The 26,099-nt window shown below is 39.3% G+C and overlaps 1 protein-coding gene across 5 annotated transcripts in view; it reads left to right on the plus strand.

Annotated features, from left to right (window-relative positions):
* Positions 1 to 26,099, plus strand: part of CFAP58 (cilia and flagella associated protein 58) — a 120,959-nt gene that overhangs the window by 25,032 nt on the left and 69,828 nt on the right. For all 5 annotated transcript variants that reach the window (XM_053207401.1, XM_053207402.1, XM_053207403.1 and 2 more), the window contains 6 exons: positions 2,250 to 2,406; positions 3,256 to 3,450; positions 5,535 to 5,672; positions 8,160 to 8,319; positions 12,465 to 12,547; positions 17,337 to 17,528. In XM_053207401.1, the coding sequence (XP_053063376.1) occupies positions 2,250 to 2,406; positions 3,256 to 3,450; positions 5,535 to 5,672; positions 8,160 to 8,319; positions 12,465 to 12,547; positions 17,337 to 17,528 (925 nt within the window). The remainder of the gene's footprint in view (positions 1 to 2,249; positions 2,407 to 3,255; positions 3,451 to 5,534; positions 5,673 to 8,159; positions 8,320 to 12,464; positions 12,548 to 17,336; positions 17,529 to 26,099) is intronic.

Genomic DNA, 26,099 nt, shown 5'->3' on the forward strand with positions numbered 1-26,099 from the left:
CCATGAAAGCTTCGTCTTGTTGATTCTGTCTTCTGATCATCACTTGTGTCTTTCCCTGCTCCTTATCAGCAGTGCTAATGCCTTGCTTCGGGCTCCCCATTCTTGGCTGGATTTGGCGATGGACTGCTAACTGTTCTACCTGCCTTCAAGGAGACATATCCCCTCTTCACCATCTTCCACACACCAGATTTGGGCTTCTGAAATGTGTATCTGAGTGCTCCCATCTCCAGCACATGTTCCAAACACCTTCAATAGTTCCCCACTCCCAAAGAATGCAGCCCAGTCATGAACATGTCTTTTAGGGCCCTACATAGATCTGTTCACCAGCCTTGCTAGACTCATGTCCCGAAACACCATGCTTGCTGATGCCTCAATACCTTTGATCATGCTGTTTTTATTCCAGGAATGCTTTTTCTTTATTTCTCCACACAGTAAACAACTATGCACCCTTCATGACCCATCTCAAACACCATCTTAATTTCATCACTGTTGGCACCTCTATTTCAACCTCCTCCCTACCCCTAGCCTCAGTGAGAGTCACTGTGTTCTCTGTTTCTGTAGAACCCAACATGTATCTCAAGTGTGGCATTGATCACATTGTATTGAAATTATTTGTTGAAATACTTCACTATCCGTTAGGCTACAAACTCTTGAAGGAAGACACTTTTACCTTCCCTCTAGGTGTCTAGCACTGTGCAAGGCATGCAAAACCTTGCATTAGTTTATGAGTCAGGAATGATCACACACTTCCTTAGGCATTTTTTTTTTAAGTTGGCTCCATATCCAGTGTGGAGCCCAAATCAGGGCTTGAACTCATGACCTTGACATCAAGACCTGAGCTGAAATCAAGAGTCGGACACTCAACTGACCAAGCCACCGGGGTGCCCCTTCCTTAGGCATTTTTCACCAACTCTAACTGCTGCCTAGGTTTCTTATGTTTTCTAGATGCATTTATCCAATGTTGAGAGATAGTTCTAGGTGCCAGGGTTGGAGGAAGGAACAGGAAAAACAAAAAGAAGACGTGATATCTGTCATAATGGACTCTATTTTTTCATTAAAGGAGTCAAGCATCATCAGAGCAACTACTGAAGAGCAATGTGAGGGAACTGATCAGTTAGGAGTTTTAATGAGAGTTGGAGCACAGTGAGGAAGAGAACTGAATAAACTAGCCCTAACAATGTGCTTAGGTGTAGCTGTCTTCAGAGTAACCTGAGAATTTGAAGTTTTGTTTCTGGAGAAGAAGTTGAATACAGTTCTGAAAGTTCCTTATTAAATACTTATGTTCTACCAAAGTTGTTGGTAAATAAACATTGTCAGAGGTGCTTCCAATGGCCATTTGATGACTCAGTAGTGAGTACCTCAAGTTCTCTATTTTCTCAACTCTCATGTGGCTGCCTTGTTCTAGACCTTCATTCTGCTGCACAGATCAGATCAGACACAGTCTTTCTATTTCAAGAACACTAATTCTGCAGAAAGTCATGCCAAATCATAAATAATGTTTTTTTTAATGTGGAAGTAACTGGTTAACAATTCAAATCAACAAATATCATCACATACTCTCCAAAAGCTGGCAACATGAATGATTTCCAAATTTTGTTCTTGGGAACATTTTATCAGAGTTGCATCCCTTTGGTGGAAACTAATCTCTATGGGTGAATGATTAGAAAACTGGCGATGTGTATTATTTGCTTATTTTTATGCTTTATTTTAGACTTTATAGTTGTGATCATAGCCATCCCCTGGGTATATTAAACAAATAATTTCTTAAATTAACATTTTCTTTAGGATGAATTACAAGAGTTGACAGTAGCTGTATAGTCTTATTGTAACAAATTCAAATAATACAGAGGTGTGGCAACTAAGGAGTAAGAATTACCCCTCCAACTCTTCCAACCCTATATTCTACTTTTCAGAGATAACCAGTTACCAATTACCAGTTTGGATCTATTTTCTTGGACTTCTATAAAAATGTCTATAAAACACATACACCTATATGCAGACACTGTAATTATTTAAACATCAGAAAAGGGATCATGTTATATATATTATTATTGGAATGTCTTTTTCAGTTAACAACTCACAAGCAGCTACCATGTCCATGTCAGGGCATAAAGGTCGTTCTCTTTCACACTTGAATGGTGTTAGTCCTTGACCTAAAGTCTTTCCCATGAAAATGTGCTCAGAGGGTGATAGGAAGGGCTCCTGAGAAGATGGCCTTTTAGTCTGACTCCTGTGTTCTTCTTTTTTAGTATCCGAGATTTACTGAAGTTCAAAGAAGAAGTGATAAAGGAGCGAGACCAGCTCTTGTCAGAAGTGGTGAAATTACGAGAGTCCTTAGCTCAGACTACTGAACAGCAGCAGGAAACGGAGCGATGCAGAGAAGAGGCAGAGCAGACCATCAGTCAGGTCTGCTTTGTCGTGGAGGGCAAGATGAAAGAACATTACCTTCTAGAAGTCCTTCCCATATTGTTCCTCTCTCAGATTTACCCCCTGGTGCCCAAATGAAGCATCCACAGGTCTGCTTACTTGTCTGTTTTGTTCTTACAAGAACAGTTTTACTTGTTCATTTCTTCTCAACATTCTGTGTCTGAGAAGTCACTAAGACAGGGCACTGCTTACAATTTTGGCTTAAGAATGTGTCCCCGGCAAAGGCGAGAATGCTCTGCATCTGGAGATGGTGCAAGTAGTTCCCTTGGCCCTTCTCCTTTGTAAGGACTTCTTTTGAACACTTTTTATAATAACCCAGGAGTCAAATAGATAATACACACATGCAACCCCTAGGAGATTCCTTTGAGCATGAGATAACAGATTTTTCATAGATTTTTGACCATCATGATAAAGCTATAATGCTTTATGTAATAACATCCAGGACTCATGTGAAACATAATTTAATGTTTAGGGTAACTGGCGACATTTTATTTAGATCCTATTGATAGAGAATTGGGTGAATTCTTTCAATGTTTAACTCTCTAGAATTCTGGGTTTCCCTATTTAATTGGATCTTATACCATTCTTTGTGGATTTGTTCCCACCGTTAGGGTGGATGTCTGGTGTTAAGGCTCTGGAAAACAACACAGAACATTCTCGAAAAGTTTGAACGTTGGGGTTCAAAGATGACTGTCCTGCAGGGGAAAGGCTACCACGAGGTGACTGCCCCGAAGCTAGAAGAGTTGAGATGAGGAGCAGCTCAGCTGGTTGAGATCTGTCCTGGGGAGGGCTTCATCCCTTTCCTCCCCTATCCTTTCTGTGCCCTAGTTCCGGCAAGAGATACAGCAACGTCAGAATGAAGCATCACGGGAGTCTCGGAAGAAGGAAAAACTGGAGAAAGAGCTCAGGCAGATTCAGACAGACATGGACACCAGGCAGACGGAAATTAGGGCCCTGCAGCAGTATGTGCAGAAGAGCAAGGAGGAGCTTCAGAAGCTGGAGCAGCAGCTGAAGGAACAGAAGGTGCGCTGGGTGTGGGCTGCGCCTCGGTCCTCGCAAAAACAAGAAGGGGGCCTTTGGAACACTTTGAGTTTTCTCTGGAAAGGAGCAGACTCTCTGCACTAGAGATGTTGGTAACACAGCACTGGGCACTGCATTGCTCTTTGAAGAGCTCGTATGGGTATCTATGACCTTTTTTCCCCCAGCTCCAACAGGTTAATTTCTTTTTAACATTCTGTTGATGTGTAATATACACATAGAAAAGTGTGTAAGTCAACAGTGTACAGCTTGATGAATTTTCTCCACCTGAACATATCTTGGTCACCTGCACCAGGCCCAAGGAACAGTACGCCAGATGTCCCTTTGTGCCCCCTCCCAGTCACTCTCTCCCTTAAAGGTCACTTCTATTCTGAAACCTAAGCAGAGTTTAGTTTTGTCTGTTTTTGAACTTTACAGAAATGCACTCATACAGTCATACAATGCTCTTTTGTACTAACTTGCTCAATATTTTGTCTGTTTGTGAGATTCATTTGTGTTGCCACATGGTTATAGAATGGCACTATCCAGTATGGCCATGCATTGCTATTTAAATTTAAGTTATTTTAAATAAAATGAAACAAAATAAAATAAAACCTCAAGTGCTCAGTTGAGCTAGTACCATTTCAAGTGCTTAATAGCCACAGGGCTAGTAGATAACCTATTGGACAGAACAGATAGACAACATTCACATCATTGCAGAAAGTTCTGTTGGACAGAGCTCAATAGAACATTCACCGTCATAGTGTTCCTTGTGTGACCATAACATGGTTTATTTTTAAGCGGCTTATTTTTAAGTTTCAAGTTTAGGAACCCATATTCAGTCTATCTGCATTTTAAATATGGTGCTATTTTTAATATTTTCCCTATAACAGCAGTTGAAGGTAACTCAAATAGTAATAATTGTGCTCTGTCTTTTCTCATTTCTTAAAGAGGCAATTCATATAATTGAGAAAAGTCATTTCTTGAAAATAGTTTCTCTTAGGAAGTTTTCAAAGAATTGCCAAGACATACAGCATTTTTCCACTTAAAAAATAGATGTTAGAACACATTTCTTTGTCAATTGCCTTATTAATATTGTATAAAGGCAGAAATCAGATGGGTAATACACATTGTGCAAGTATCCACAAGAAAAACGAGACTTCTTTGAGCATGAAATTTGAGAGGTTTTTGAACATCACGATTAAATTACAGTGCTTTGTTTAGCAATATCCAGGACTCACATAAAACACAATTTCATTTTTAGCATAGCTGGCTGTATTTTGTTTGGTCCCTATTGATGGGAAATTGGATGAAGTCTTTCCATGTTTAACTTTTGCTTGCATCAAGTTATATTTTGGGATAACTGGCTAAGCTATCTTCTCTCTCTTTTCCCTTCAGCGCATTTTCTCCCCCTCCATCCTCTCACTAGTCTGCCAATAGAAATGATGACTCCCTGCCCTGCCAAAAAATATAATCCTGTTTTTATAAAACTGTGTCTGCTGAGGATAGGCAAGGTAGGGAAGAGGAAACCCCACTGACACTGAAGTCAGGCAGATAGAAATCATTCCTCTGCCGTTCCACGGTTTTGACTTGAGTTGGATTTAAGGGGAATTGTCTCTATGCTGGTGTTAGTGAATGGTTCTGTCCAAGAAAATGTTGTAGGCATGTTAATGCAGGATTTGCTTCTGAAGATGTGGCTTCCCAGCCCCACAACTGATAAAACCCGTTTGAATCTCTAGCTCATTTGCAATGATTATAGCAATTGTTGCATATGTGAAGCTTGCCAAACGGCAAACAGGCATTAAAATATTTATCCACCACCTGTGAACAAGACTTCCCAAGGCTCTCAGAAAAAAAAAATTATGCGCTCTGTGTTATTCATTAGAAGGCGTCATTTTCCTCAGCCATTTAACATTCATCATATTTGAGTGCATTAGTGCTTTCACCGGGGATAAAGAACAATTTCTACAAAGACAAAAAAAAGTGTGGTTGCTGTGATCATCCCAGGAGGTTTGCAGGGCCTCCTGTGTGGATATACAGATACTGTAATCAGATTAAAAGCATTAACCAGCTCATTATGCATCTTTCAGATATTGAACGAAAGAGCTGCAAAGGAACTGGAGCAGTTTCAGATGCGAAATTCTAAACTTCAGCAAGAGAATGAACAACACAGTTTGGTTTGTGAGCAGCTATCCCAGGAAAACCAGCAGAAGGCATTGGAGCTCAAAGTAAACACCAAGTGACTGATTTGTTGCCTAGCACTCCCTCCCTTATTCCCTATTTTATTAAAATTTTTTAATGTTTTTTGAATTTTTGAGAGAGAGAGAGAGAGAGAGAAAGAGAGAGAGAAAGAAACAGATTGCAAGCGGGGGAGGAACAGAGAGAGGGAGACACAGAATCTGAAGCAGGCTCCAGGCTCGGAGCTGTCAGCACAGAGCCTGATGCAGGGCTTGAACTCAAGGATCTTGAGATCATGACCTGAGCTGAAGTCAGACACTTAACCAACTGAGCCACCCAGGCCCCCTCACTCATTCCCTATTAATACAGATTTGCTGTAGTGGTTGGAGCTGTTGGTTGGATAACCTGTATTAGCCTTGATATGTCAGAGGCAAGCTCAAGCCTACAGTGATTGCTTTCTGCTTGGAAGTAGATAGTTTGATGACTTCCATTCTCATAAAACCACAAACCTGAATATTGATCATATGATTATGCAAGTATCTTTGAGAGCAAGCTCAGATACTCATCTCTGTAACTTAGCCTTGCAAGTAACTAGTTGCCCTGAGCTAGAAACCATTTACATGAGTGAGTAGCAAAGAAGTTAGATTATATTTTACTACTTTTATATGGAGAAGGTAGAATAGGAGGGCTGGGGGATGGACTGGTACTATTGAGTATCTACTTCCAGGATTGTAGAACCATGATTTTTTCTTCTATACACTGTAAATTTCAAGACAGGCTTCCCATTCTTCTCCCTGTCCTCAATGAAGAGTGTTTGCAAATTATGTTTGGGTAACAGTTTTATACTTGGGTACATATTGTATACCTACGTGTTTAACAGAGCGACTTTATGTTTATCACTGATTCTGAAAAAAATCCATAAACCCTTCTCTGGTTATGTTAGGATACTAAGCATAAAATGAGTGACCTATCAAGAATGATACATAGATTTGATCAGTGAGTCATAACAGTTTTTGCTTCTTATGCCCTTTTGAAAATCTGATGAGAACATGGATGTACGTGCGCCCACACACACACACACACACACACACACACACACACACACATGCACATGCACACACACACACACACACACACACTTATTTGCACATCTTCTATCTTGTTTTGAATGCAGTCTCAGGTTTCCAAGATTTTTCTGAAGTCTAACCACGGGGTCTGGATTAATAACTACTGAATTACAACATTCTATTGTTCTAATTGGAAAGGGCCCTAGTTCAGCTAATTTCGACCATGTAAATCTGAGGCCGAGGAGTATTTAAAACAGTCAAGAGTGGTTTGACTTGAAACCATTCTTTATGAGAAAGCTGTAAATTGAAGCAGAAATGAAATGGCTTCTTAAAGCAAAATAATATATTAGCCTCTAAGGTAAAATTAAAGTAAAAATACTTATGCCATTAATTCTCTTCTTTGGTAACATGAATGGGGCACCTTGAAAGATGGAAAATTTTTGTTATCAGATCCTGAACCTATGGGATTCTACTTCTAGCAGTAATCTGAGAATGACATGCCCAGCTGAGTGCAGTTTCTTCCTTGTCAAGAGCTGGGGATAACTGCTAATGTTTATTTGCTCTCGTTGCTTTTCCAGTAATTTCTAAGAATGGTAGATTTAAAAAATGAATTTGAATTTTAAAAAATTAATAAAACTTGAGGTCCATTGGCAAAAATCTGGTGCTTTCTTGTGCTAGAATTATTATTTTGGTGTCTTTTGCCAATATGTAGACTTGACTATTGATGATGCCCTGTCCATGTATCTGTATGTACACCCACTGACTAACATCCTCTGAGGAAGTAGGGCCCTTTCTCTAGTGTGTGTAGTTGTACTCCAGTGGCCATGTGGGTTCAAAAGAGTATCTGAATATGTTAATAGCATGTCAACAACCTTCTGAGAGAGGGGTGCCTGGGTGGCTCAGTCAGTTAAGCGTCTGACTTTGGCTCAGGTCATGATCTCACAGTTGGTAGGTTCAAGCCCTGCTTTGGGCTCTGTGCTGACAGCTCAGAGCCTGGAGCCTGCTTCGGATTCTGTGTCTCCCCCTCTCTCTGCCCCTCCCCTGCTCACACTCTTTCTCTCTCTCAAAAATAAACATTAAAAAAATTTCAATAACCTTCTGAAAGAGATCACTCTGTGAGTCCATAAAAATTGCTAATCAAATACAGCATTCGTATACAAAATTCACACATTTGTGATATGTACAACTCAGCATTCTTACCCTGTTTGATCCAACAATTCAGTGGTACCTTGAGACATCAGGTCTAATCAGTCTTTCCATTATTTTTTAGCTTATATAGCAACATTTTATTCAGAGAATAGTTTTTCAATTTCTCTCAAAACCAAACAATGTGTGTTTTTGTTTAACCCATACAACAACTTTACACTAACATGGGAATAATTTCCTTTTATGGGTTCTGAGTTCACCATCACCTAGTCACTGGCACTTTATTTACTAAATATCCCTGGTTAATTCTCTCACTAATTACAGGCCAAAGAGGAAGAAGTCCATCAGATGCGGCTTGACATTGGGAAGCTCAATAAAATCAGAGAACAAATCCATAAGAAATTGCATCAGATCGAAAATCAAAAGTCAGAGGTGGAACAGCACAAGGAAACTCTAAAAAATCAGATCTTGGGATTAGAGAGAGGTAATCCAAGAAACATTTCGTGCTTTGTCATATTCCTTTGTAAACATTTTATTGGTGACTGTGATTTGGCAACCCAGGGCTCTGTGCGTCCAAACACAAACCATGCCAGATGTAATCAGTAAAACAACTTTCAAACTGGTAAGCAGCCAATATGCAGGGGACATCATTTTGAATACCTTGAACTATCCTACCTTAAAAAATTCTTCAACAGACTATATTGGCGCAATGTAAATCCAGCCAAAAGTATTGCTCAGTATTTGTCGCTGGAATAAATAGCATCTATACTCTTAAGTCTGGGTTCTACATGACTTTATGCTTTAGTTCCTTTTCTCAGAGAAGATAGGGGATAAATTAAAACAAGTGTCCCCCCACTAGCAATATTTGGGACAATGTTGTACCAAGAATCAGTGAGACAAAAATTAGTGGTTCCTAACTTCCTTTAAAAAAATGTTTATTTATTTATTTTGAGAGAGAGGGATAGAGAGTGAGCAGGGGAGAGGCAGAGAAAGAGGGAGACAGAGAATCCCAAGTAGGCTCTGCAGCTGTAAGTGCAGAGCCCTACATGGGGCTTGAACTCATGAACTGTGAGATCATGATCTGAGCTGAAACCAAGAGTCAGACATTTAACTGACTGAGCCACCAGGCATCACAATGGCTCCTAACTTCTTTTCTCTGTTATTACTTTACCATGTGATGAACCTTGATTTTACTAGCTATCACATTGCCCCGTGGAGGGAAAATTTAAGTGCTATGGAAGGTCACATAGCACAGAAAAATCTTTAAGGATACAAACTATGGAGTCATGTCTACCTGGGTAAAGATCTCACCTTCATCGTATTTATTGTTAGAGGATGAAATGAGCTGATACATATAAAGCACTTGTGGACAGTACCTAACACAGTAAATGGCATCTATTATCATCTGGGCGTATTACTATTTATATAAGCAGTAAGAGAGAATGCCATCTCATTCTGAAAAAGAATATAATTGAAAATAGGATATGCTAGTCAAATTTGGTGTGGCAGAAACAGCCCTGAACTTGGACACAGAGGATCTGGGTTTGACTTTGACTATACCAGAGTATGTGAGGCAGGAACACCTCGTTGAACTCATATGGGTTGTAGGTCACTGAATGAAATAACATGCATACCAGCATAAAAGCAGACATTGCCCCCCTAAAAGGTAAAATCTAAATCTCTAGGCAAGGTTATTAGAAATACATCTGACCCTTGAACAACATGGGTTTGAACTGCATGGGTCCACTTACCTGTGGATTTTTTTTTTCGGTAAATACAGTACATCACTATGAATGTATTTTCTCTTCCTTATGATATTTTTAGTAACATTTTCTTTTCCGCAGCTTACTGTAGTGTAAAAATGCAGTATATAATACATATAACATGCTAAATATGTGTTAATCGACTGTTTATATTATCAGTAAGTCTTCTGGTCAACAGTAGGCTGTTAGTAGTTAAGTTTTTAGGGAGTCAAAAGTTATACATGGATTTTCATCTTCACAGGGGATCGGCATTCCTAAGTCTGGTGTTGTTCAACAGTGAGCTGTATTTGTTATGTAAGCCTTTGAAAAGTACAGGTATTTTTCCTTCTAAGACATCAGGAAATAATCTTTTATTGAGGTACAGCTAGAGCTTACCTTGAAAATTTCTCCATTCTTTCATTCAATACACTGAGTGCCTACTATGTGTAGTCACCAAGGTAGGCATTGGCTGCATGGAGGTCCCTGCCCTCGGGATGCTTACAGTCTTGCATGAGTTTACAATCTAATGTTTTCAGTGATGGTTAGGAAGAAAAATAAAACTACTAGATCATATTTTGTAATTGGGTTAGTGACTTTCAAAACACTCCCATATTTAAATCGGTGTATTTTTTACTTGCAGTAGTTCAAAGTTTTGAAAAAAAAAATTATTCATTCTGTGTTGAACCCAATTCTTCATCCTTAAGTCATATTTATAGAAGTCATCATGCTCTCTTTTGGTTATTTTATAGGTATCGTTAACATTATTTTTTCTTGGGGACTTCTTCCTTTTGAATGTCTGATCAAACAGTGGCACTGGACATAAGAGTTAGAAGCATGAGTCCTCCATGGGTTGTGATTTTTCTATCACAAAACCCAAAAAACTGATAAACTGCCAGAACTAATGAGAGTTCACTGGGGTGGCAGGTTATAAAATAAATATATAAGTATCAATAGCTTCCTTTCATACACAGAATCAGTTAGAATATATGATGGAAAAACCCCTTTTCACAATAGCAACTCAAGTAATAAAATATCTATAAATAAAGTTACCCGGATATCTGCAAGACATGTATATAAAACACACTCCAGAATTCTATTGAGGGGTATAAACGAAGACTTGAAAAATGGAGAGATATACAAAGTTCCTGAATGAGAAAGCTCAATATGATAAAGATATAAATCTGCCTAAATTAATCTGTATATTTGATATTTCCAATAAAAATTTCAGTAAGTTATATTGTTGGGACTTGAAAACTGATTCTAGAGTTCTTCCTGAAGAATAAACAGGTGACAATAGCCATAAAATTCTGGGAAAAGGGGTGATGAGGGAGTATTTGCCTTACTGGGTTAGGTTTTTAATATTATAAAGCTTCAATAGTCATCAAGTAGTGTAGTGAAAATGCCTGATAAACAGATCAATGGAAGAGATTGGAAAAAACAAAAAATACCCAAGATTATCATTAAGATAAAGGTGTTTCATACCAGTGTTCTGTATGGACTATTAAGAAAATGGTAGCAGAACAGTAAGTTACTTTTTGGGAAAAAAAAGTTAACACCAAATGTGGAAACCGTAAAGCAAAGATTGAGAGATTTAATGAAAGAGTTCTTACAAATCCATAAAAGGGGTAAACAATTCATGAGAAAAATGGGCATAGGGCAAGTGTTGGAAAATTTAAAAACAAATACAGGGGGCACCTGGGTGCCTCAGTGGGCTCAGGTCTTGATCTCATGGTTTGTGAGTTGGAGTCCCTCATTAGGCTCTGCGTTGATGGTGTGGAGCCTACTTGGGTTTCTCTCTCTCTCTCTCTCTCTCTCTCTCTCTCTCTCTCTCTCTCTCTCCCCCATTTCCCCCCTCAAAATAAATAAATAAACTTAAAAAACTCACTGTTAAAAAAAACCCAGAAATACAAGTAAGTGGTCATTAAACATGAAAAAGTAGTTGATTTCACTACTAATCAAGGAAATGTAAATGAAATACAGACATACTGGCTTTGATACTCTATTGGCTTGTTAAAGATCAAAGAGTGATAATATCCAGTGATGGTCTGGGTGTGGATTTAAGCTGCTATTAGTTTTCTGGAGAGAAATTTGGCAGTAGGAGAGAAATGTCTTTTTTTTTTTTTTTTATCACCTTCAATCCAGGACTTCCTCTTCTAGAGTAACAAATGAATGAGAACTTTCACAGAATTATGGCTTATAATTGCAAATAAATAAGTAAAATGGAAGCAATTTAAATGTTAAGGTAGAGGATTGGCTAAATAAATTACGCATTTTCATATAGTGAAATATCACAGAGTCATTAAAATTCTGTTGTAGTTGCACATTTATAATATAGAGAGGCATTTATTTTATGTTAGTTAATTACGAAAGCAAGCTACAAAACAGTATGTGTAGTATAATTCATTTTGGCGTATGTATATGAATGTGTATATATTTATATTTTTACGCACACACATATTTGCATAGGAAAAAGTCTGGAAAGAGACATATGAAAATCCTAAGTAGATTCTGGTTGACTTGAAATTTTTTCCCTTTGGTTATTTGGATGTCTCATTTCTGTCTGTATTCCTAATTATTTGTATAATTAGAAAGATTTAAAAAGAGCAAGGACTGTTGGAGTCAGAGAAACCATGCTCCCAGCCTCAACCCCTCACCTCTTGGCTGCAGACTGTTGGCATGTGGCTTAATTCCTCTAAGCCTCAGTTTCCGTCTGAGGACAGGGGACCTCCTTCATGGCATTATGGTGAAGATCATGTAACCCTCAATAAATAGTAGTTTTATAGCTGCAGATAAATCTATAAAGCAGTTTCTCTGTTACATTGGCTTTGGCAGATTCTTTCTTAGGTTGGCTTCATATTTCTTCTTCTTCTTCTCCTTGGTCATTTAGAGGTGGAGGCTTCAAAGAAACAAGCAGAACTTGATAAGAAAGCAATGGATGAGCTTCTGAGAGAAAGGGACATATTAAATAAGGTGAGTTTGTTTTCTGTAGCACTGGTAAACAAATGTCTTTCCTTAGTGCTATGATATCTGCTTATTAGGGGATAGAAAACTCTGAGGCGAACAAAAGTAGATTAGAAATAAATAATCGTGCTCAGTTTTCTTCCAAGCTGCTGTGCACAGTCCACCATTCACTGGCTGAGAATTGAAACTGCATTATCACCAGGGAACACAAAGGGACTTGGGAATTATCATATAAACGAGGAGCGGATTTCAGAGCGCTGTGTGGATTCTGATTTTATTGCTGGTGTGTTATTTGGCATCCTAAGCAGTTGATCAAAATTTCTGAATTTAATATCTGTAACCTGCAACTTTTGCTAATCCAGAAGATACAAGTGAACGCGAATAAAATTCTAACTTTGAGGTGTTCGCTGAAAGAACAGCCGGTTGATGACAAAAACCTTCCCTGTACCTTTTCGGGATGTACGTTTTCGGTTTTGCTTTTAGCCCTCACATTTCCTAGTCTTTGGAGCTCAATCTGGTCCAAAGCTGAGGAAGGGGTTGGGGGAGGCTTGAGGCCTGGAAAGCCTCCATTCAAGGGAGGGACCCTTACCCCCACCCCTTTCCTCTCCAAACCCTTCCAGAGGATTCCTTCCAGTGATAGTCACTCTTAGGAGATTAACTACTTTCAAGGATTTAGGGTAAATTTCTTGCTCAAGGATTTCCTCCAGGGAGGAAAAATCAAAGGGCCAGTTATGGAGGGGGGAGGCTGCTTGCAGAACAGTCTAGTCTGATGGCTTTTGTCCAAGAGAGCTTCGTCTCATCAAGTAGAAACAGCCTATATTTTTTCATTCCAACTTTTATGATTTCTTTCGATTTTCCAGAGTTGAACAAATATTGACAAAATAGATCACTCTGTAAGCTTAACTGAGACTAGGGATCTCAGGAAGTAGTAGGAAATTACATATCTTTACATGATGAGCTCTCCTTAGAAAATCATTGTGGTTTTTTTTTTTTTTTTTGCATAATGCTGGAAACTGTTCCTTTATTCTATAAATTTGCACATGCAAACAATGTTGTTGGATTTAGATTTGTAATTAAAATTTTTTTTTAGTTTAGAGAGAGACCACGCACAAATTGGGGAGAGGGGAAAAGGGTGGGGGGAGAGAATCCTAAGCAGGCTCCATGTCTAGCGCAGAGCCTGATGCAAGGCTCCATCTCACCACCCTGAGATCATGATCTGAACCGAAATCAAGAGTTGGATGCTCAACTGACTGAGCCACCCAGGCGCCCCCTTTTAATTTATTTTAAACATATACATTTAATTCATTTATATTTTATGTATTCTGGTAAACAACCAGTAGATTTTTCTGCCACAATAGGACATCTAGAGCATCATTACTTTTACATTTATTTGTTTAATTTGACTGATGTCAGTTCCTCCTCTAGGGCAGGATATACTTTCTTTTTTCTTTTCTGGTCGGCACATCCTTAGTGCCTAGCACAGCATCCAGCTCTCCGCAGGTATGCAATCAACCTTTACTGGTAATACATTCTTTCCCCAACGACTTGAAATGCCACCTTCACTGAATGAATGAGTGACATGGTTTTGACAGGCAGCAATGTTAATATATTTTGGCTCTTTCAGTGTCATGTTAAAGTGGCTTTGTCTTTTCTGGAGTGAAAGTTTAATTCAATACTTGAAAATAAAGTTGACCTTTTTTATTTTCTGCATCATCACCCAACCAAGGTTTACTGTCTTTATATTCCGTGGTTTTCAGACCCTTGGCTGCAAGTCTGTATTGGTAGGAGATTTAGGAAGGGGCCACCAGGTGCCTTGTGGAACCCAAGGATCCAGGTGGAACTGATGGGAACCTGACCTGACATCTTGGGATACACGAAAGCCCTGTCTCACCACCACTGGATTTCCTGCTGAGTTTTTGCTTTCGTTTCTCTCTTTCACAGAAGATTGCCTCCCTGTTTCCCAGTCTGTTTGGGGAAAAAAAAAAGGCTATCATCAACAGCTCCCAGTTTACATCCTCTATTGACCTTCAAAACGCTAAAGGCCCTATTTCAAAAATCCCTGGTCCCTTCAGCTATGGCCAGAGAAGTGAACCCTCTTGCATGAGTGTGGCTGTCAGGGTGACACTGTTGTTGCCTCCATGTTTTCAGGGAACAATCTGGCTTCTCAGGCAGCCAATCCAAGGACTTTCTGCTTCAGCATCAGAAATCACTAGTGCAGCTTAAAAAAAAAAATATCGGCGGCTGCGTCCCATCCCAGAATCAGAATCTCTGGATCTGAGACACAGGCATCTGCATTTCCTTAAGAAACTGGGTTAGTTATTTTATAGTAGTAAAATACACATAAGACAATATTTACCATTAGTGACATTTAGTACCTTCACAGTTTGTGCAACCATCACCACTATCTAGTTCCAGAACATTCTCATCACTCCCAAAGGAACCCCTACACCTGTAAAACAGTTGTTTCCACCACCCCTGGCAACTACTAGTCTACTTTTTTCTTCTATGGATTTGACTATTCTGGATATTTATGTAGCTGGACTCATACATGACTGTTTATGTCTGGCATCTTTCACTCAGAATGATGTTTTCAGGCTGAAACTGTGGTGTAGCATTAAAAAAAATTTTTTTTAAACGTTTATTTATTATTGAGAGACAGAGAGAGACAGACCATGAGCATGGGAGGGGCAGAAAGAGGAGGAGTCACAGAATCCAAAGCAGGCTCCAGGCTCTGAGCTGTCAGCACAGAGCCCGAAGCGGGACTGGAAATCACAAACCGTGAGATCATGACCTGAGCGGAAGTCGGACGCTTAACCGACTGAGCCACCCAGGCACTGCAGGACTTCATTCATTTTTATGGATGAATAATATTCCACTGTGTGGATATACCACATTTTGATGACCTGTTTATTAGATGATGGACATTTGGGTTGTTTCCACCTTTTGGTTTTTGTGACTAGTGCTGCTGTGAACATTCATGTACAAATTCTTGGTTGGACACCTGTTTTCAGTTCTTTTGGGTACATACCCAGGAGTGAAATTGTTGGCTCATATGCTAATTCTAGATATTTGCATTTTGAATGAGCTGGTTTTATTTTACTGTGTAGTCAAAGCCCTGTTACGTGATTACGTTTAAATGTTCTAAGCTCACAAGAACAAGAGTAGAGCTAGGATTGAGGTTATCTTTGGGGTCAGCCAGCCCTGGACTCAAAACCTGGCTCTGCCCCAGTCCTGTTGTATGAACCTATAGGCAAGCAGCTTAACTTCTGAGTCTTAGTTTCCTACCCTTAAAATGGGAGCAAGAAAGTACTCATTTCCAACCCTAGAGGAGAAAGCAGGAAAAGACCTCTCTGACCTCAGCCGTAGCAATTTCTTACTTGACACATCCCCAAAGGCAAGGGAAGTAAAAGCAAAAATGAACTACTGGGACCTTATGAAGATAAAAAGCTTCTGCACAGCAAAGGAAACAACCAACAAAACTAAAAGGCAACCAATGGAATGGGAAAAGATATTTGCAAATGACATATCGGACAAAGGGCTAGTATCCAAAATCTATAAAGAGCTCACCAAACTCCACACCCGAGAAACAAATAACCCAGTGAAGAAATGGGCAGAAAACATGAATAGACACTTCTCTAAAGAAGATATCCGGATGGCCAACAGGCACATGAAAAGATGCTCAACGTCGCTTCTCATCAGGGAAATACAAATCAAAACCACACTCAGATATCACCTCACGCCAGTCAGAGTGGCCAAAATGAACAAATCAGGAGACTATAGATGCTGGAGAGGATGTGGAGAAACGGGAGCCCTCTTGCACTGTTGGTGGGAATGCAAACTGGTGCAGCCATTCTGGAAACCAGTGTGGAGGTTCCTCAGAAAATTAAAAATAGACCTACCCTATGACCTAGGAATTTACCCAAGGGATACAGGAGTACTGATGCATAGGGGCACTTGTACTCCAATGTTTATAGCAGCACTCTCAACAATAGCCAAATGATGGAAAGAGCCTAAATGTCCATCAACTGATGAATGGATAAAGAAATTGTGGTTTGTATACACAATGGAGTACTATGTAGCAATGAGAAAGAATGAAATATGGCCCTTTGCAGCAACATGGATGGAACTGGAGAGTGTGATGCTAAATGAAATAAGCCATACAGAGAAAGACAGATACCGTATGGTTTCACTCTTATGTGGATCCTGAGAAACTTAACAGAAACCCATGGGGGAGGGGAAGGAGAAAAAAAAAAGAGGTTAGAGTGGGAGAGAGCCAAAGCATAAGAGACTGTTAAAAACTGAGAACAAACTGAGGGTTGATGGGGGGTGGGAGGGAGGGGAGGGTGGGAGATGGGTATTGAGGAGGGCACCTTTTGGGATGAGCACTGGGTGTTGTATGGAAACCAATTTGACAATAAATTTCATATATTGGAAAAAAAAAGAAAAAGAAAATCTCCCTTAAAAATTATTTTTGCATATGCTGTCATATACATATACATTTTATGATGATACCACATTATATTTGTTGTATTTTAAAATAAAGACTATTTTTTTTTTAAAAGGAAGTACTCATTTCCCTTGGATGTTGTGGTCACTTAGTGCACTTACGTATGTGTGTGTCTTGTGCAAAATTAACATAATCTCTAAATAAGATGTAGAGAATATGATTATTTTTATTCACCCAAAAAACAATGTATCTAATTATTTTAGGGGTGAAACAGCGTAAATTTACCCCCCCCACGCCCCTGCCACACACACATTTTGAGTAACGTGACTGTTCTCTTGTCTTTATTTTTAGAACATGCTTAAGGCAGTCCATGCGACCCAGAAACAGATAGACCTGGTAAAGCTCCATGAACAATCCAAGAGGAACCTGGAAGAAGAAATCCAGAACTACAAGGATGAGGCTCAGAAGCAGAGAAAGATCATCTTTCAGCTGGAAAAGGAGCGAGATCGGTACATCAATGAAGCCAGTGACCTTACCCAAAAGGTAAGTCACTCCTTGATGATGTGGATGAGCACAAGCACGTTCTTTCTGATTGTCACACACTGTAGCAAAGAGGATTTATTCAGATGTGCGCTTGTGGTTTGCGTGAGAATTTAAGAGAAATGACGTCAGCAGAGTAAAAGCTGTCCCAGAGCTGATCTGGGCCAAACTGCGAAATGGACAAGGCCAGTGCTTAGGGGTCCCCTTCACCTGTTGTCGTGCCGTGCAGCTTCCCAGAGCTGGATGCATGGGGGTGGGATGGGATGGTGGGGGAGCTCTTGGCATCGTTATCTCTGCACCCTTTGTTCACACCCCCCACGTCTGGCCCTGAAACCCTTGTCTCTTCAGACGGAGGATTGCAGCTAGTAGTTAGGAGCAAGGCATCGAATTAAATAACCTCAGATTAAGACGCGAGTAACTACTGGCATCAGGCGAATGTTCACACAACTATGGGCAACCTGAAACCTCACCTGTGGCAGAAATTCACACGTTGTGTAGCTAAGTCCCACATCTCTACCTCTTGTAAGCTGCTGGGGAGAGAGAATGCTCAAGGCAGTGTCTTGAAGAATGACTTCGAGGATTTGGATTCTACTTTAACCAGTTGTCTTAGCACATTGCCAGCATTAAGCATGACTGGTCAGACTATCCACCTTCAGTGCATTCACAGCTGCATAGAGCAGGGGGCTTCATTAGGGGGTTTCATGGTGTCAGGGGGTGGGGTTGGGAAATGGGGGAAAGTTTTAAGTATGAGGCTGAGAGAAGAGAGTTTGGGAGAAAAGACTCATTTAATGAGGTTCCCAACCACCCCCGGCTGCCTCAAAAAGTGTTCTCTACTCTGCAGCATAAGCCCTCTTTATCATCTCCTCAATGAAATCTTCAGTGCGTTCTACAGTGTTTACCAGTGCGCTTGAATGTTTACATTTGTTTTGTGTTTTTTTGGAGTGGGATCTCAGAGAAGATGACAAGGAGGACAGCCAACATTTGAATTATAAACATTAAGAAAGTGGGAAACAAGCATTACTGTTAGGAAATCAGCTTCTTCCCGCTTAGACTAAATAAATGCCGAGCAGATGTTTGTAGAATGTAAGTTTGGAGGAACACAAATGCATATGCTCTGTCAAGCCCTGGCTGGACGTGTCTTCCTTGTAAAAGATCCCCCCGGTGATTCTCATACCCCTGACTGGGAGCCGTTGGTATACAGCATTTCTCTTCTGACTTAATCATCTTACAAGCGCCATTGATTGATTTCCTGACTCGGAGACGACCAGCTGTCAGTTCAGGAACTCGTATTCTCCAGCCTGGGCTGGCCCATTAGGCTCTGCATCCGTCAGCTTAAGCTATAACAAATAACCCTCAAATTTCAGTGGTTTATAGCAACAAAGATTTATCTTTTGCTCAAATCAATGGCCTTTGAGGGTCAGCTGCAGCCCTGTTTCATGCCATCTTCACTTCAGGCTGGCCTCGTACAGAGGGAAAACAGAGTAATAGTGAACCTTGTGATGCTCTCAGAGCTTCTGCTGGTAAGGGAAGGGCGCAGGGCTTGTCCATTCATATTCCCTTGGCCAAAGCTAGTCACGTGGCCAAGCCCAACATCCCTGGATAGGAGTATAAATCCTTCTAAGAGAGAGGCACTGTCTGGTGAGACAGTAAATATATCTGAACATATAATCTGTCGCAGCTTCCTACTTCACCTTCTTGATGATCAATCTCTCTCCACTCCTGGCTGCCATCACACTATCAAAACTAGCTGTTAAAAATTCTGATGTGATCTTAGTATCACCCCCAGCCTTACAAACCTCTGTCACTTCTCAGCAACTGGGGCAGTGCATCTTTAGCACATGTAGAAAATAATATGTCTATAGCTAGTGGGAATTAGGGGGAAACTGCTCAGGGCTGCAGTGGACTAACCCAGGGATGCCTTGGCCCCCCTGGTAGAGTGAGTCAGTATTTGGACACATATCTATAACGCATGCAAGACAAAGTAATTGGTGTGCTGTGATTTATGAGACAGAGTCCAAGCTCTTTGTTCTTCCTGGAAAATCCTTCCTTCCCTTCTCTGTATGGAAAACTCCTCTTCATCCTTCAATACCCAGCTCAAGTGCTCATCTCTGGGGTCATGCCTGCCCTGACCTCTACTTTGTGGATTTGTTGATATCTCTGGAATGGCACTTATCATCTTCTCGAGTATTTTCTTTGCACATTTGCTTTTCTTACTTTACAGAGAGCTCTTGAGAATAGGGTCTTTATCTCATTCATTTCTTCACCTGCAGTGTGCTGGTAAATACTAGGCACCAATAAAGTGTGTGTTAAACAGATGGTTAGATGACAAGTGATAAAAAGAATGCTGCCACTGATTTTAATACAGGATTATATATTTTTCTGTTTCCTTGTAAAAGGTAAGGGTACCAAGTTTTTTGTTGTTGTTTATTTTTTCTCTTTTCTTTTCTTTCTTTTCTTTAACTTAAATCCAAGTTAGTTAATGTATAGTATAGTATTGGTTTCAGGAGCAGAATTTAGTGATTCATCACTTACATACAACACCCAATGCTCATCCCAAGTGTCCTCCTTAATGCCCATCACCCATTTAGCCCATCCCCCCACCCAACTCCCCTCCAGCAACCCTCAGCTTGTTCTCTGTATTTAGAAATCTCTTATGGTTTGCCTCTGAAAGTGCCAAGTTTTGCTGGTAACTGTTTTTCACAATTTCTGATGTTTAATCGCATAAGCTTATATAATGTATCACTAAATCATCTGAGCACAGTTCTTAAAATATTATTTATTAACTGCAATTTTTCTGTCTCTTACTTAACCCCTGATAGCCTTATATATGTTGCTATGGCAACTCCAGTCATCTCTAGACTTCTTCTTAAGGTCCCGTGTGTCCTTAATACATATAAGAAATATGCTCCTCCCCATATTTCTTTCTTTGTTTACTGTTACACACACACACACACACACACACACACACACACACTCGCACACACATACCTCACTCATTCAGACAAACAGAAAACTCCCTTTCATGCATTCTATTGATAGGGAGTTGAGGACTGATATCAGGGGCTGGGGATAATGTCACAAAACTGATGTTTTTATCTATTTCTGGAGTGAGTGTATGTTGTTCCAAGTTTTGACCCAGCAAGTTCTTTTGTAAGAACTCAATCTATGGAAAAATAAAAATGCAAAGAGTTTTACAAAAGAACATTCTTTGAAATAAATTCTGCTACATTTATATGAGACAATATTATGTACCATGAAAACCACGTGTTTGAAAAGTAGTTTTAAAAATAGGGAACATGTTCACAATATGAATCTGACAAAAACAGAATGCAAAATTACTTATATGGTTTGACCTAGTTTTATCCGTGTGCATAGGAGAAGGGTTGATATTTGATTTTGAACTCTTCGTATTACTTATTTTCTAAATAGGTACCAAATATTTTTTGAAAGATGGATGGAAAGTATAATTAGATATCTGAATTAACTACTCAAAGACTTACTTATAGGTACTTACATTAAATTCTTCTTCAATAACATATTTATCATTATGGGCCTTCCCTCACTTCAAATTCATTTGGAACATGTTGCCATAATGGACAATCTTACCTGAACTATCCTTGGCAGTTTTAGCTGTGAGTGACTTATGGCAAGGTCTCTTCTGCCTTCTGGGCTGCAAAACCAGTGTCGATATTTGCCTTCTGCTTCTTTCCATTTAGAGAAAAAAAGGTGAAATCTTAGATACTAAAAGGCCTACATTACATTTTATTAATTTTACTTGGCATTTGCAAACAAGGCAGAAGATCCTTTTCTGTGCCAGAATTGGATGGCTCAGAATCCCAAACCTTTTCTTATGTGCCTGTCTCAGTCAACACTTGCCATAATAATGCTGCATAATACAGAACCACCAAATCTCCCTGGAGTGCAAAAACAAGCACTTATTTCGCACATATCTGCAGTTGAGTGGGAGTCAGGTGATCGAGGCTAGGCTTGCCTGTACTTGGCTTGAGGCTGTGAATTGGGTCTGGTTTTGCTCTACATGTTTCTGATTCTCAGGATGCATGGTGTTCTCATGGAGAAAGAAAGGAAAGCAAAGGACAAACCCACCCACACAAGCACAATTCACAGCTCTCTACTTGCCTAATGTCCTTTGACATCCCATTGGCTGTGGCAAGTCACATGTCTGATCTCAACAGCAAGGGGAGATAGACTCTTCCCACTGAGGTGGTGGGGACAGGGAGAGGGAGTGAATACTTGCAGAACCATAAGATAACCTAGTCCAACGTTTCAGCACTTTTTATCCTCATGGTTTCTTCTCTGCTGCACTCCCAAATTTTACTATTCAGATAAGTCGAGAGGCACTAGGAATGGCATTGTGAGTTGTGGTCCACCATATTTACTGAACTTTTGTAAATTCTGGGTAAAACCATTCCTGGTTAATAGTTAAATTTGTGACCCATCTTGCACATTATGCACTTAACTCATTTTAGAACCCCTCCCTTTTCATTTTAAATATTAAACTTCTGGCCATTCCTCTCCCAGACATTTTATATGCCAGAAAGCATTCTTTCACAATGGATGCTTACCTACATGTCCCTTAATGCTCTGCTTATTTGCCTGTAACAGTGTCGCTCACGCAAAACCCTCCTGCACAAAGTTCCAAGGCATGAATAATAATGTGCTTTCAAGGGCTTAGCAGTAAATGAGGAAAGCAAAGGTTGATCAAAGAAATATTGTTGACTGAATAGGTACTTCATGATGAAATGAAGCTCCTGTTTCTTTGATATTAATTTGAAGTTTTATACAGAGCATCTTCCATAGGATAGAACCCCGGACATACACAAATTATAAGCTTTTTCTGTTGTAATAAAATTAGTGTACAAGGGATTACTGCTTTCCTGCAGAACAGAATTTGATCCATAGAAACATCAAATTTGTTAAGTACTAATATTATAGAATAGGACATAATGTTAACCTGTCACAAAAATCTATTATTTATTAAATGATGAAATTATGATATGCTAGGTACTTAGATGATGGTGCAAATATATGTATCTTCTCACTTAAATCCTCATAATAGCCATCTGAGGTAGATACTATTATATCCCTCATTTTATGACATAATGTAATATGTTATTAAAAACAGACACATAGATATGCCTCTCTAAAATTTAAGGTAGAAGATAAAATAAGAAAGCAAGAGGGACGCCTGGGTGGCTCAGTCGGTTGGGCGTCCGACTTCAGCTCAGGTCATGATCTCGCGGTCCGTGAGCTTGAACCCCGCGTCGGGCTCTGTGCTGACAGCTCAGAGCCTGGAGCCTGTTTCAGATTCTGTGTCTCCCTCTCTCTCTGACCTTCCCCCATTCATGCTCTGTCTCTCTCTGTCTCAAAAATGAATAAACATTAAAAAAAAATAAAATAAATAAAAAATAAGAAAGCAAGAAAAATAGAGGAGACTTAAAATCTCACGTGCCTGGCCACATAGGGTTTTTGTTTGTTTGGTTTTTTTGGTTTGTTTGCTTTTTTTAGAGAGTGAGTTTTTTAGTTTCATTATGAAGGTAAAGACATTGTCAGCATTCAAACCATTGACATTGAGTCAGAAAAACTTACTGGAGAAGTTTATTATACTGATATTTCATCAAATGTAAGTTAAAGGGTTCCAAATTCAATGACCTACTTTCTTATCCTGCCTTAGTCTATATGATGTTTTGACTATGCTGCAGATTTCCAGCATGCATTATTGATTTTTATCTCACTCTTATTTCTATTGGCAGGTTGTTTTAACAGAAAAAGAAAAGGTAGTAGGTTATAAACTGGAATTGTACCCTCATAGTGCACTGTAAGCATTTTCTGGGCTAGTCTGAAGTAGGCTTATGAGGGCCAGGATCTCCAAGTCTCTGGCTGTAACAAAGCTTTCTATATTTGTGTGGGATTTATCTCATGAGTTGGTTTGAGGTATCTAAAAGTGTAATCAATTAATTAAACTCCAGTCCCACAGCTGGATCCCATATTCTCTGATATGCCATTTTCAACAGGGGACAATCTGCTGACTAAAGGTTTTGCTCCTACTTAACACCCCACACATTTTATGAATTTTCAGGATTTGACATCAGTTTGAATGATTTCCATAGAAAAAAATCGAGTTCCAACCCTCAGAACTAAATTGCTTTGTAAATTGTCTTTTCCTTTTTCCTTTTTTTCCCCATTGTCACTTAACTAAAATATCTTTGATCTTGGTATCATGATGGGTTCTTATTACTCCCAGCTTTAACAATCCAGAAGCATGTGCACTGTGATTTTGTGCACTGTTTTGTGCAGAAAGATGGACCCTGCCAGCCGGATGCCTCCAAAAGAAATGCCCTTGGCTGTATCCTTTTTCTGGAATGTTCTTCTGTCTGTGCAAAGGATTATTCTTGTTATATCTCAAAGTGATTGAACAAGCAATTTTTTTTTTCTTTTCTCTGATGTGCAGCTTGATATTCTGAATGCTGATGATGCTGTTCAAAGTATTTTCAATCCATTCGTTTCACTGACCCCAAAGAGGGTAATCATGTCCATAGAAAGGCTAAATTTTAGTCTAAAGTAGTGCTTTTTATTTTTTTTAAAATCAAACAAATAACTGATCAACTAATGGATATCTTATTTAGGTTTTTACATTGATTTTTAACTTACACATTTTCGTTACTGTGGCGGTACCTTAAAACACTGCCTGCTATAGATTCTACAGATGTGGATCAAAGAAATGAGGGGAGAAGGAATGGGGTTTCCATTCATTTCAGATGTATCCACATGCCTTTTCCCCAGACCTCCTTGTCTCAGATTTTCTAATTTATTTCCTTCTAGATCCTCAACCAACCATCGCAACCATTCACCACTGTCTGTATACATTCTTACTTTGGGATACTTTCTTTCCACACAGAGTGGATGATAGCAATTAATAATAATAAAACTATAAAAGCATATGGAAATACTTCGTACAAATCTAGTGGCATAAATTTAAAAAAATGGCCGAAATGGTCAATTCTCTCAAAAATACATACCTACATCAAGGTTTGACTTGAGGAGAAGTAGAAAACAGAAAAATCAATAGCTATGGCCACCAAAAAAAAAAAAAAATGAGGGAGAATAAGCTCCAACACTCACAGAGGACCTAATAACTTTATAATTGAGTTTCTTCAAACTTTTAAGAATCAAATAGTTCTCAGGCTCTATAACTTTCGAAAAAGTGCTGCTCATGCACTTTGTATCTTTTGGGGTAATACTGATTGGCACTGCTCTACTGATGTATAACCCATGCCTTCTGCAGTGATAATGAGTAAAGACTCCAGGCCAAGGAGAGAGCTTGGGGTCTGAGGTGAGTCCTTGGTTGGGATGGTTGAGGAAGAGGTAGTTCCCACAAATTGTGTAAATCCCAAATATTAACTGCTTAGAAAATATATGTAGGACCATTCTTAGAAACTATCCATTAACCTTCCAGTGTTTGAACCTGTCATAACACCCTATACATGTCCTGGTTATATTTGTACCTTGGTTATCCATTTTGTGGTGGAGTCACTCAGTAGAGGTAACTTGAGGGTAGGGAATGTGTCTTCTGGTTCTTTACATCACTAGTGCTTTTACAGTGCCTGCCATAGATAAGTCCTCAATACATGTTTATTGAGTGAACGAATAAATGGGTGAGTGAATGAAAGTGAACAGAAAGGTACTCTGTTCACTTTACGAAACTAGCAGAAACCTTGATACTGAAATAGAACGAAAAAGGAAGTTAGAGACTTAGATCACTTGTGAATACTTATGCAGAATCCTAAATGAAATTCTGGCGAACCAAATTCAACAGTACATTAAAAGCATCATCCAGTATGACCAAAGAGGGTCTGTCCTGAAACTGCAAGGATAGTTTTCTGTTAAGAAAACTGTTGCTGGCACTATGGAAATGGAAAGTGTTACAGCCATTTTGGAAAGGAATCTATCAATATCTATTAAAGTTAAAAACATATATGTCTTTTGAACCAGATATTTAACTCCTGGGAATCCTTCCCAACAGAAGTAAAAACACAGGAGCATAAAGACACATGTACAGAAATGATTATTTCAGCAGGGTTCAGAGCAGCAAAAAAGTGGAAACCAAACTAAGGCCCCTCAGAGGGGAAGAGCTGAGTGTATAGTGTCTCACTCACACTGGAGGGCATTAAACCACCTTTAAAGAGAATGAATTAGAGCTACTCCACATGATTGCCCAAAATATTATTGAGAGATTAAAAAGCAAGGTGCATAAAATGTGTATAAGGAGATCACATTTTGCTAAAAAATAAAAACAAAACCCAAAAAAGCAAGACAAAGGAAGACAAACAAATCCCTGTGTCTGTATATTTACTAGTTGAAGAGCTGTGGGTGATATTACTTTTTTTTTTTTTACTTAAATTTCTTTCCTTGTAAAATGAGGGTGATTAATAATGCATATCTCATAGGATTTTTTGTAAAGATTAAATGATAGAATGTACCTGAGAAATATTGGCTGTTATTATTATTATGCTAGAAGACTTGAATATATGTAGAATTCAAAGAAAAATGTGGAAG

The sequence above is a fragment of the Acinonyx jubatus genome, chromosome D2 (genome assembly GCF_027475565.1).
Source record: "Acinonyx jubatus isolate Ajub_Pintada_27869175 chromosome D2, VMU_Ajub_asm_v1.0, whole genome shotgun sequence".
Taxonomy (NCBI): Eukaryota; Metazoa; Chordata; class Mammalia; order Carnivora; family Felidae; genus Acinonyx; species Acinonyx jubatus.